General features: G+C 42.2%; 1 protein-coding gene across 3 annotated transcripts in view; it reads right to left on the reverse strand.

The window, feature by feature from the left end:
* ATP1B4 (ATPase Na+/K+ transporting family member beta 4) overlaps nt 1-13,936 on the reverse strand; it is a 170,399-nt gene that overhangs the window by 107,508 nt on the left and 48,955 nt on the right. Inside the window, exon 2 of one of the 3 annotated variants that reach the window (XM_073547590.1) lies at nt 13,376-13,433. The exons of the other annotated variants lie outside the window; for them this stretch is intronic. Coding sequence (XP_073403691.1) covers nt 13,376-13,432 — 57 coding nt within the window. The 5' untranslated portion in view covers nt 13,433. The remainder of the gene's footprint in view (nt 1-13,375; nt 13,434-13,936) is intronic. 3 annotated transcript variants of the gene reach the window in all.

Below are 13,936 nucleotides of genomic sequence, written 5' to 3' on the forward strand. Positions count from 1 at the left end.
GGATCCTTCAGTAGATTTTTCAAAAATGTGCAAACGTATTATTGATGAGGGACTCAGGGTTTTCACACTGAAAAACAAGCTGAATATTTGCACATGCAAAACCCAGTTATCCCGATCTTATATGCATTACCAAAAACGCATAAAAATATCTTTCCACCTCCTATGCGTCCTATTGTGTCGGGAATAGGATCCTATAGTGAACATCTAGGGGAATGGCTAGACACAATTTTGCAACCATTAGTCCAGAGAACACCTGGTTACCTGAAGGATTCTAGAGATGTACTGAGCATGCTCAACGGGGTCACTTGGGAATCTGAATGGTCATGGTTAACTTGTGATGTAGTTGCCTTATACATAAATTTGTTCAAATAAAGATTTGTGATTTTATTTCCTGAGTTGGATACCTTTTTCACAAGGGTGAGCTGAATTACTTTTTTTTTCTCTTTATGCAGTAATAGGGACACATGCGGCAACAGCGGCTCAGCATTGGGGTATCAGGTGCAGTAATAGGGACACATACGGCAGCAGCGGCTCAGTAGTGGGGTATCAGGTGCATTAATAGGGACACATACGGCAGCAGCAGCTCAGTATTGGGGTATCAGATGTAGTAATAGGGACACATACGGCAACAGCAGCTCAGTATTGGGGTATCAAGTGCAGTAATAGGGACATATACGGCAGCAGAGGCTCAGTATTGGGGTATCAGGTGCAGTAATAGGGACACATGCGGCAGCAGCGGCTCAGCATTGGGGTATCAGGTGCAGTAATAGGGACACATGCGGCAGCAGCGGCTCAGCATTGGGGTATCAGGTGCAGTAATAGGGACACATACGGCAGCAGCAGTTCAGCATTGGGGTATCAGGTGCAATAATAGGGACACATGCGTCAGCAGCGGCTCAGTAATGGGGTATCGGGTGTAGTAATAGGGACACATACGGCAGCAGCGGCTCAGCATTTGGGTATCAGCAGGATGAGGGGTTTGCGCAGGTTGGGGATAGATGGTGATGGGGCTGAAATATGAAAAGTGAAACGTGTCTTTGCTGTATTCTCTGCAGAGTCGTGGCTGGAGGAGCTGTCTTGTCGGTCTGGGCCAGATAGAAAAGACGTGAAAAATGAACGATTCCATCAGAAAGATCGTCAGCGGTAAGACACCAACTATAACTGTGCAGTAATCACTTATATGTTCTGTAGGACTGATATTTACCACTGACCATATGGCGGTAATATCAATATTGGTCTTTATATAGGGATTATTTTCAGTAACAGCGCAGTCATCTCCTGCATCCACTATTAGGGGGCGTCACCGAGTTGTAATCAAAGTTATCTAGTTAGGGGCCCTCTCAGAAGTTTCGCCCCCCCTGAACCGAAACCCTAGCTACGCCTCTGGTTGAAGCAAATCCAGACTTTCTCAGAGAAGGATAAAAGTCTCCAGAGTTTAAATACTGTCATCTTGCAGGGCTGGCCAAAGTACAAGCAACATGCTCCAAGGGAAATTTCACCATACTTCCACATAAGAGATGAATTGTCAGTGCAGCAAGGAATCATCTTTAAAGGAGACAGGGCGGTTATACCAGAAGTTCTCGACATACTGAAAACATTGCACTCTTCTCACTTAGGCATGGAAGGATGTCTACGTCGAGCACGAGAATCTGTTTATTGGCCAGGAATGAATGACCACATTAAAAATTATATAGCACAATGTGAAATATGTGCATCCTGCAGTGATAAGCAACCAAAGGAGGCATTGCAACCACATGAAATTCCACATAGGCCATGGTCAAAAATAGGAACGGACTTGTTCACATGGAATGACAAAGAATACCTGATTACAGTGGACTATTTCTCTAACTTATGGGAGGTTGATTTGTTGCAGGACACAAGGGCAGGAACAGTGATTAAAAAACACAAGGCCCATTTTGTAAGGTATCGCATTCTAGATATCGTTTTCTCGGACAATGCGGCGCAGTTTACTTCGGAAGAGTTCAAAACCTTCAGCAAGAAATGGGAATTTGAACACCAGACATCTTCTCCCAGATATCCTCAGAGTAATGGGAAAGCAGAGTCAGCAGTAAAAACAGCCAAAAGACTCATGCATAAAGCAAAACAAGCAGGTACTAATGTATATCTGTCTATACTGGATCAGAGAAACACAGCCACCCAAGGCTTAGACAGCAGTCCGGCACAGAGGCTCATGAGTAGGCATACAAAGACACTCTTACCAACTGCTAGTCATCTGTTAAAGCCAAAGTTGCTGGGAAACATCAAAGCTAAATTACAGAAGAATCAAGATAGGCAAGCTTTCTATTACAATAAATCTGCAAGGGATCTGCCTGAGCTGCAGAGAAATGACAACATTCGGCTGCAGCCAAGCAGCACATTTGACAAACGCTGGCAAAAGTTGTCCAGAAACTAGGACCTCGGTCCTATGAAATTCTAACAGAGGAAGGAAGAAGACTAAGGAGAAATCGGAGAAATCTGAGAAAAACGCAAGAAAGAGATGATTCATGGCCTTTTGAACAGTATCCTTGTTGAGGAAAGCCTTAAGTTCAAATAATTAACCTCAAGTGTATTATTTCACCTTACATGAGTTTATTTCATATCAAAGTGTGACACTAAAGGTGGCTGCCATTTCCTGTCTTCATCACACACCATGTGCTTATGGAACTGGAATTTCCTGTTTGCCAAATACCATGCGCTCCATGGATCCACCCACAACGATGCCCACTGTGATGACCTCCTGGACCAACCCAGCCTGATGGCCTCATGGATCCGCCAGGACTAGCTCACTTCCCAACCCACTAACCAATGGAATACATCCGAACACTCCCATTTTAGCGTTAACCGAGCCCCTTTACAAGGGACTTAAAACCTATGTGTGAATCAATAAAGCTCCTCTTATTTCTCTTGCTCTCTCTTGGAGCTATGCCATAGATTGATCAAAGAGAGATTACATCCGATCGTGTGATGTTTTTCTTTTTGTTCAACCTAAAATCCTGACACCCAAGACAACGAGGCAGTGTGATACAAATGGGATATGCATGAGTGAGAGACTGGTATAGATAGGCATCCAGTCAATAAGGTAGTGATTGCAGTACATTGAAACATCCATTTGGATACTATGGATTGTGACCGGAATCTGAACTTTTCCTACCATGAGGAGAGCACACACTCAGGAATGTGAAAAGCAACCACCTGCTCAGGCATTGTTGTGGGAGTTAGAAGGGAGGAATGTGAGAACCAAACCAACTGAGATAAAGGAGGAATGTGAAAAAAAAACAAGTTACTGCGCATGTCAGTGCGTGATCATTCCAATTAATATTATAAAAAGTACTGACCTCCTCAGCGGGTAGGGACTTTCCAGACGATTCAAGTGGACGCACTTAGTCTGTAATGCTGACCGAGGAAAACCCCTTCCCGCTGATCGAGGTCCCCCGATGTGAAGGGTGATGCTACAATAACTCGGTAATTATTATTGATGCTGAAATCTTTCATGTCATAACTGTCGTTTTTAAATCAATGATACTATTCATGTGCTATGTAAAACAAAATGATTGCTTGCTAAAATAAAAGATTGTCAATAATCTTTGCCTGGTTGGGATGCCAGTGAGCGCTACGTAAGTTAAGGTAAATAACCTAATTTGGGAGAAAATTTAGCAAGACATAAATTGGCGTAGTCGGCAGGATCTTTGAATTTATATATATGTATATGTATATTACATATAGATATACGGATTTGGAAAAAAAAAACCATAATTGTTTTTACTATCATTGTTGAAGATGTTTAGAAAAAAAGAAAAGTCTAAAGTGACTCATACGGAGATCCCCGGCTGGACCGAGGCTCCATATAATATAATAGCACATGAGTTGGCTCATTGTGGCTTGGCAGAACCATGGAAGGATAAGCTCAAGGGTTGTGAACCTACCGATGTTGTTTCTGTACTCGGTAGTGTCCCTGCGAAGTCAGGTGATGTTGTGGCGCTAGGGCGCCGTATGTGGATTCTCTTAAATGCATATCAAGGAATGCACGAGAGGAATAAAAAATTACAGGCAAAATGCTCTCAGTTAGAACAAAAGACCATTGAGCTGGGAGGTCAGAAGACAGTGTTAGACTGTAACACCCGATTGCTGAAAGATAAGTTAGAGCATTACCAGAATATTGCAGAAAAGGCAGCTGTAAAAATAGCCCAAAATAAATATAAGAAGAGGCGAGGAAAAATCAATAAGACTAAAGTACACAAAATGATTGCATCAGCTGCAGTAGATTGGGATCCTGAAAGATGGGATGGGGATGTGTGGGATTCTACCTCATCATCGGATGATTGGGAGGACCCACCGTCTCCCGTAATTAATCCACCCAAAGGGGTGAAGGCCAACCCTATCAAAAAGAGGTCAGAAAGGTTGGAGCAACAAGTTACCCATACCCAAGCCGTAGATGGGCAAGGAAACCCTCAATTTGATGAGGACGGGAATCCTATTATGGTAACTAATGAACAATCCCTTCCTATTCGTACTAGAGTAATCACGGAGGATTACTCACAAAATGAAATTGATGACATTCTCAAACGTTTTGGTCAACGCACCGGAGAAAGTTAATTGGAATGGATGGTAAGAATCCATGACAATGGGGGAGCCGGGATACAAATGGATGCAGGAGATACAGGAAAATTTATCTCCTTGTCCAAAGATCCTGCTATCTCCCGCTCTATGAAACATTATTTCACAGAGAATAATGCACATTCCATGCAAAGTTTGAGTGTTATACTGGCATCGGCCATTATGGACAAATATGCTACTGAGGCAGATATTCCAATAAGTGACAAACAATGGTATACATTGTGAGACGGAATCAAACGTCTCAAAGAAGAAGCAATGAGAACTGCCTTGCCCGTAATGGGAGCGGAGGATGATTATTTGCAATACCCTCTCACCGCTAGTATGAGGAACAGGATAGTTAAAACGGCTCCCCCTGCTTATAAAGCTGTGATTTTAACATTAACGGTGGCAATGACAGGAGAACCTCGCCATATAGTAATAGCCCGTATGAGGGAACTACAAGATATGGGGGATTGGGATCAGCCCCCGCGAACGGGACAAAAACCCCAAGGTCCTCATCCAGGTAATAAGAGTGCCTACAATCCCGATTGGAAGGGTAATACTGGAGGGGATGGTAATCGAGTATCAAGAAGGGAAATGTTTCAAGCCCTCTTGAAAGCAGGGGTTGAGAAAGATAAAATAGATGGAAAGGATACACGGGATTTGTGGAAATTATACAAACAAAAAGTATTATCTGCCAAAAAGGTGGACAAATCTGAGGAATCGAAAAAGGAGTAGTTAAGCCCCAAAAGAAGGAGAAAGAAGAGGAAAAACCAAAAAAAGTTTCATGGGAAGATTTTCAGAATATCTATCCATGGGAAGAATTGGCCGCTGCTGTGGCTACACGGGTCCTTCCCCAAAATAGATCCACTTTGGGGCACAATCCATCATCATCAGAGGAAGATAATGATCAGCTATAGGTAGCGAGCCGAGCCCCCGTTTGGATTAAAAGGGACGAACGTCCCTATGTCGATCTTAGCATACATTGGAAAGGAGGGAATGTACAAAGAGTTCCCGCTTTGATTGACACGGGGGCGGAGGCTACCTTGATATATGGAAATCCTAATAAAATAAAAGGTCCAAAAGTAAAAATTGCCGGGCTCGGAGGACAATTGATCACCGGAGTCCAAACCAAAGTTGCACTTAAAATAGGTAATCTTCCTTTTAGAAAATATCCAGTGTTGATAGTGCCCATCCCTGAATATATTTTTGGCATAGATATACTGAAAGGAATGACATTGAACCATTCTAGAGGAAAATTTTCTTTTGGAGTAAAAACTGGCCATGTTCAAATGAGGCCAGTTACAGTAGGGAAAGTAAAAATGCCCCCAGTTCATGTGCCTCCTGCCACCAAAATGGTAGCAATGAAACAATATCGAATTCCAGGAGGACATAAGGAGATAGGGGAAACAGTGAAAGAACTAGTAGAGGCAGGGGTAATGCGCCCTACCACTACTGCATGGAATAATCCTGTATGGCCAGTAAAAAAGAGCGATGGCTCCTGGCGCATGACTGTGGATTATAGGGAGCTAAACAAACATACTCCCCCCTTGACTGCGGCTGTACCGGACACTATCACCATTGTCGAAAATATTCAAACCCATGAAGGGACGTGGTATGCAGTGATAGACTTGGCTAATGCCTTCTTCACCATACCAATAGAAGAAAAGGCACAAGATCAATTTGCCTTTACCTGGCTGGGTAGACAATATACCTTTACCCGGTTACCACAAGGATGGTTACACAGTCCCACCATCTGTCACCGGACGGTGGCAGAACATTTGGATGAGTTAAAACTACCATCAGATATGCAATTTTCTCATTATATTGATGATATAATGATTCAAGGAACAACAGAAGAGGCTGTAAGAGAACAGCTTGCCATTCTATTGGCCCATATGAAACAAAAAGGCTGGGAAATCAATGAGGCAAAAATTCAAGGACCGTCACAGACGGTTAAATTTTTAGGCATACAATGGAACAAAGGGCATCGGGAAATCCTCCCGAAGGCTCGACAGAAGATACTTAATTTCCCAGTTCCAAAAACGAAGCAAGAAACACAATCCTACATTGGTTTGTTTGGATTTTGGAGGCAACATATTCCCCACTTGGGACTTATGTTGGCCCCTTTGTACAAAGTTACTCGTAAAAAATATGAATTTCATTGGGGTGAAGAACAACAAACGGCCTTTGAGATGGTAAAAGAAGCAATACAACAGGCTGTAGATTTATGGTCAATGATTAATGGGCCAGTGGAATTACATGTCACTGTTCAGCATATGTATGCTAACTGGTCCCTTTGGCAAAAACAAGGGGGGAAAAGAGTTCCCCTTGGATTTTGGAATAGAAAATTGCCAGATGCGGGAGAAAAATATACCCCATTTGAACAACAATTGTTAGCATGTTATTGGGCTTTGGTTGAAACAGAACAGTTGACATTAGGACATGAAGTCCTACTCAGACCGTTGATACCAATCATGCAATGGGTCTTGTCTAATCCGAAAACCAACAGAGTGGGCCATGCCCAGGAACAAAGTATTATCAAATGGAAGTGGTATGTCTCTGAAAGAGCGAAAAAAGGGGAAGGCGGGACCGCCACCCTCCATGAGAAAGTTGCAGAAATTGGGGATGACATAGTCAACCCACTTGAAAAAGCATCTATGATGGAGGAATCCCCTGTAAAATGGGGAAAAACCTATGAGGATCTAACTGCAGACCAGCAAGAGCATGCTTGGTTTACTGATGGTTCAGCTAGATATGTAGGAGGGAAGAGGCTATGGAAAAGTGTTGCTTATAATCCAAAGTTGGAAAAGCATCTCCAAATGGAAGGAGAGGGAAAAAGTAGTCAATATGCTGATCTATATGCTGTTTTCCTAGCAATAGCTTTTGAAAAAGGGAGACAATGTCATGTTTTCACTGACTCATGGTCAGTGGCAAATGGTTTAGCAACATGGATGATGGGATGGAAAAAGCATAATTGGATGATTCATGGTAAAGAAATTTGGGGTAGGGAAGTGTGGCAATATTTGGAGGAAATGGTGCAAGAGACACCTACCACTGTCTTTCATGTTGATGCTCATATGCCAATTGACTCACTTGAACGTTTGTTTAACTCTGAAGCAGATAAAGCAGCTGCTATTCGACAAAATACTACTGAGATTGATGCTGGAGAAAAAGAAGCATGGCTGCAAGGTACAGCCGTTTGGGCTCATCAGAAAAGCGGACATCTTGGAGAAAAAGCCACTTACAGGTGGGCCCAGGAGAGAGGTGTGCCTCTGACACTTGACATAATAAAACAAACTATACAACATTGCCCAATATGTCAACATTCACAAAAACGAGAGGTACCACACACCGTAATGGGACACATAGGCAGAGGCCAGTTACCTGCTCAGATATGGCAAATGGATTTCATCGGCCCTTTGTCAGAGAGTAGGGGGTGTAAGTATGTCTGTACTGCGGTAGATACATATTCAGGACTGATGGTGGGCTTTCCGTGTAAAGCAGCCACCCAATGGAGCACAGAGCGGACCTTAGAGATAATAACACAGTATTATGGGGTCCCCTTACAAATTCAAACTGATAATGGATCTCATTTCACTGGAGATGCCATTAAAAAATATGCTCAGGACAACAATATACAATGGGTATATCATATACCTTACTATCCACAAGCAGCAGGTTTGGTGGAAAGAATGAATGGATTATTAAAATCCACATTGAGAAAACTTAATCAATCTGATACACAGTATGGACAATGGAGAGACAATTTGAGTGAGGCTTTACAGATAATTAACAACAGGCCTATCACAGACTCTATGACTCCTCTCATGAGGATGCTTACACCCAATCTCACCATACATGAGGCACACCTGATAAGGTCCGTCATATGGTGGAAAACTGATCAAGAAGCACGAATACCGGAACGAGCAACTCCACATTCAGCAGGTTTGGATTTGAGTGCATTGGAAACTGTTGTGATCCCACAGGGGAAAGTAAAACCAATAGCTACAGGATTGGGGTGTCAGATTCCAAAGGACCACTATGGACAGATAGCCACTAGGTCTAGTTTGGCATTAAAGGGGGCCATGGTGGTGGGAGGAGTCATAGATGCAGATTATCAAGGAGAAATCAAAGTATTAATGATAAATTTGGGGAATGAGCCTCTAATTTTGGAGAAAGGACAGCGTATTGCGCAAATGCTTTTGATTCCAATAAATTTGTCAGATGTGCAAGAGGGAACAGCCCCTTCAGAATTAACGATCAGAGGCTCAAAAGGTTTTGGCTCTTCTAACATCACTAATGTGGGAGCCAAAATCTGGGTTCAAAATACCCAAGGACCGCCTTCAGAGGCTGAAGTGATAGCAATAGGCAAAGACCATACCCTGTTAATTATGAGGCCAGGAGTGGAAAAATGGGAATATATCCCACAAGAAAAATGTTATTTGAGAGAATAATGTTGATTATTGATTTTATAGATTCCAAATCTTCAAATATGGTTAAGTGGAATCCTTGGGCTCGCGTGTTTGGACAGCATCGGTGCCTGGACTCCTGGAATCTGTCTGACTACAAAATTCAGGAAGGAGTACGTTCCGAGGCCAGGAGATTGGAAGGAATACAACCGAACCACCCCGAATAAAAATGGCGGATGTGGAGGTTGGGGAAAACTCACCACTCAAGTGATTTTTGACGTTAATCTCACCATAACTGCAAAATATCCCCGACCATGGTATTATAATGGGACTAAGTCTACTATATACTTAGCTGATAGTAAGGACACTTTGAATATTCAAGCTGAAGATCATATTATTTGTTGGACGACTGAACAATTAACCTTTGATCAGTCGATATGGGATAATTATAGTTCAAAAGGGGAGAATAAAACTGAGTTCACTTTTACTTTAAACAAAACTATGATTATATTTTGTGGTAATGCCACCAATCGTCAGATGGTAGCGATGACAGGACAGAAATATCCGCCTTGTAATAATCACACGGGAACCTATAACGGAACAGGACTATGCTGTGGGATACCTAGTTTATCATGTATATCATGGAGAAGGATACTCCGGGTGTATCTGATGTCACAGACTAAAGCTGATACAGGACAGATGAAGAAGATTCCCACATCATGTGTAAAAACAGGAACTCAATCGCAGAAGACTGTTGTTGCAGCCAAAATAATCTTCCCACCTACTCCTGCATGCCATTATAGGGGTAAAAGGGCATGGTATGATACAGTATTGGGAGGAGTCGGGGCTGTGACTGGGACTTTGAACTCATTTGATATTGAAACTTTGGCAAATAAAATGCATAATGGCAGAAAAGATATCCAAGATGCTTTGACTATACAAGGTAGATGGATGCCTACTATTTGGCGTCCTTGGAAGCAGGCATTACAAATGGATACTTTTCTTTTACAAATGAAAAATGTTTCAGATACCTTAAATTTAGAAATTGATACTAATGTTAGCATAATAGTTAACTGGACAATATGTACGCTGCAAGCTATATATCAAATTCAGCAGAAAAATAATATGCAAACTCAACTTATGACCGGGAATGAGTTAGTCTGGAGGACCGTATTTAAAAATACAATCCCCAAGGTTTCCTGGTTAAGAATAGAAGCTCCTAAGATGGTTTGCAACGACACTTTGTGTTCAGGACTATTGATTGTTTATAATGTAACCAATCAACAAGTAATGTGTAGATTTGTAGTGATGCCATTATTATTAGGTATTCCTGGACAACAGTGGTTATGGATGCCCAAGTTTAATGGGTTATATATTGATAAAAATAATCGTACTCATGATTTAGTTTATGTGAGGATACTTTAGAGGGGAAAATTTGCAGGTTACAATCAGCCGTATATGAACCATGTTTGTTACAAAATACTATGAATGTATGTGAATTCATCATTTTGCCAACCTCATATAGAATGTTGATTGAAATAGCCCCACAAGAGGTATGTGTAATAACGGATGTTCCAATAATCTCTGGAATGATAGTACCTTATGTGGGATGCCTAAGAAATGTAACCGCACTACAATGGGAAAATCGAACTTTTCTGTTAAGCTCAGATGTAACCACTGCTGCCACTATTGAGTGGAAACCAACAACATTAGAAATCAATAATTGGGAGGTAAATTTAACGAAATTGAAACATATAATTGAACAATCAGAAGAAGGAAAATATATGATTACTCAATTAAATAGAACTATACAAATGCATGTGATAAGCACCACTATTATAGCAGATAAGATTGTAAAAATGGGATCGATTATTGCTGATGCTACCTCTCATCATTGGTATGATATTTTTCTAGGGTATTCGCCCTCAGCTACCAAATTATTGAATTGGCTGATTCATCCCGTGTTGGTGATGGCTATTGTAGTGATTCTATTATCCATATGGAATTGCTATATAGCTTACAAAATGTGTTGCAAGAAACCACAAGTGCTCATGGTGTCCTATAAAGATGGTGTTTAAAAGACTGCAATCAAGGACCGATTGTGATACAAATGGGATATGCATGAGTGAGAGACTGGTATAGATAGGCATCCAGTCAATAAGGTAGTGATTGCAGTACATTGAAACATCCATTTGGATACTATGGATAGTGACCGGAATCTGAACTTTTCCTACCATGAGGAGAGCACACACTCAGGAATGTGAAAAGCAACCACCTGCTCAGGCATTGTTGTGGGAGTTGGAAGGGAGGAATGTGAGAACCAAACCAACTGAGATAAAGGAGGAATGTGAAAAAAAACAAGTTACTGCGCATGTCAGTGCGTGATCAAGGTGAAACCTGATTCACTGCGCATGTCAGTGCGTGATCATTCCAATTAATATTATAAAAAGTTCTGACCTCCTCAGCGGGTAGGGACTTTCCAGACGATTCAAGTGGACGCACTTAGTCTGTGATGCTGACCGAGGAAAACCCCTTCCCGCTGATCGAGGTCCCCCGATGTGAAGGGTGATGCTACAATAACTCGGTAATTATTATTGATGCTGAAATCTTTCATGTCATAACTGTCGTTTTTAAATCAATGAGACTATTCATGTGCTATGTAAAACAAAATGATTGCTTGCTAAAATAAAAGATTGTCAATAATCTTTGCCTGGTTGGGATGCCAGTGAGCGCTACGTAAGTTAAGGTAAATAACCTAATTTGGGAGAAAATTTAGCAAGACAGGCAGCAAGTACAAGTCAAGTACCAACAGTGACAGCTGACCATCAGGGTGAGGATTCTGGCCAGAGACAGACAATATCAGAAGGCATATTACCAGAATCACAAGAACAACCAGATGTAGGCAGAGACACATCTTATGTTACTAGAGCTGGCAGAATTATCAGAAAGCCTGCGCACCTCAAGGATTATATCTAACTGGACTTATGCTATAGCTCTAACTGGGTCATGATATACATTGTTTTATTATTTTTAATTATTCTTCCAGTTAAAAGAGAAAGGATGTAGCAATATGTTATATATGATGTGGCCTCTAGGGGTCTCACTACGTTTATGTGTGTACTATAGCGTTTTGGAACTTGTTGGTTAGTTGTTGTGAGGAGACATCTTGTTATGGTGGATTGCACCTCATGTAATAAAAAACCTGGAGATATTTACAGCGTGTGATCCATGACAGGAAACAATTAACAGAACAGGCCTGACCCTCTTCAACTGACAACTCTCTCTCTGGTCACCATATTGACCACACTATAGAGGATGTTGGTCAGACATCCTCCAATACAGTCTCTGACGACCCTTATACCGCCACCTGCTGGTCTCTAGTGGTATTTAATCTGACAGAATGGCACCAGGCAATACATCCAAAGCATGAATTATTCCACAGGCTTCAATGAATGCAGACGAGTTTTATTGACCCCTTCATTTTCCTCTGACTTTTCCTTTCCTGATTTTGGCTTACAAATACTGAAGTAAAAATCTCACCAAATACTTGTGTGAACATGGGCTAATCTGCACATGCCTTTATTAAGTTTTGTCAAAGCTAAACACCAGGAAGTATGAAAAACAAAGCACCTTTATTTAAAACACGACATACTAAACAGAGACAAAAAATGCAGCATCAGAAATACGATGTAAGGCTAATTTCACACTAGCGTTTCTGCCGTCTGCGCACGGCTGCCAATAAGCCCCGCCCCCTGTCGTGCCCCCTCCTGACATCACCGCCTATTATCGCACATGGCCGCATGCGATCTGCGCACCCTATCTTTAATATAGGGTGCACAGACCGTGAGCTGACCGTGCGCTAGTAGGATTTTTGAGTGCGCTGCGCACTTTTGAAGGTGCGCCGAGCGCGCCAAAATGCAACATGCTGCGTTCGGCGCACACCGGTGCACCTACAAAAGTGCGCAGCGCACTCAAAAATCCTACTAGCGCACGGGCAGTGCACAGTCTGCGCACCCTATATTAAAGATAGGGTGCGCAGATCGCATGCGGCCATGTGCGATAATAGGCGGTGATGTCAGGAGGGGGCACGGCAGGGGCGGGGCTTATCGGCGGCCGTGCGCAGACGGCAGAAACGCTAGTGTGAAACTAGCCTAACAGGTAAACAAAAGGCACCACAAAATGAACCCCCCCACAAGTAACCTTATTTACATAATAGGTTAAAAATGCTGCAGAAAAACCTGAAACATGAAAAACTCCCCAAATACTCATTGTGTGAATATGGACTAAGCTGCTTACTGCCACCATTCTGACGGGAAGCATTAAAATATTGACGGCCAGAGCGTAGTAGTCCCGCTGTATTCAGCACTTACCGATGAATGAAGGTAGTTCCCACATTGGTCTGTAGAGGGCACAGAATTAATTTCCATACTGGAAAATAATAGAGAAAAGTGACAGATCGTGAAGTCATTGGGAATCATTCACACTGTAAAATGTACATCTTGGTCAGGACCTTATTGGACTATAGAAAGAAACCTTTGGAACCTGGAAACAGTTTGTACATTGTCCGGTATTTGTGATGTACAGCTATCCCATGATTACACTTTAATGCTTGTCTTATCATGTAATGTCATATTGTATTGTATACGAGGGTGTCCTCACCCCACCTGAGATATGGAGGAAAAGAAGTAACAGGCATGTTGAATATTTTACCCTTTTTTTCTCAGTGGAGAAATCTGGCGATGGTCTTTTCTGTGTGCACACGCTGCGGATTCTGCTCCGGTTCCGCAGCGGATTTGGCCCTGCAGGTCCGCAACAGTTTTTGCTGCGGTGTACAGTACCATGATTCCCTATGGGAATAAAAAACCGCAGTGCAGATGGTGCGGATTTTTGAAACCGCAGAAAGAATTGACATGTCATTCTTTTCTGCGGAT

The sequence above is a fragment of the Dendrobates tinctorius genome, unplaced genomic scaffold (genome assembly GCF_039654945.1).
Source record: "Dendrobates tinctorius isolate UK_male_01 unplaced genomic scaffold, ASM3965494v1 ptg000154l, whole genome shotgun sequence".
In the NCBI taxonomy this organism is placed as follows: Eukaryota; Metazoa; Chordata; class Amphibia; order Anura; family Dendrobatidae; genus Dendrobates; species Dendrobates tinctorius.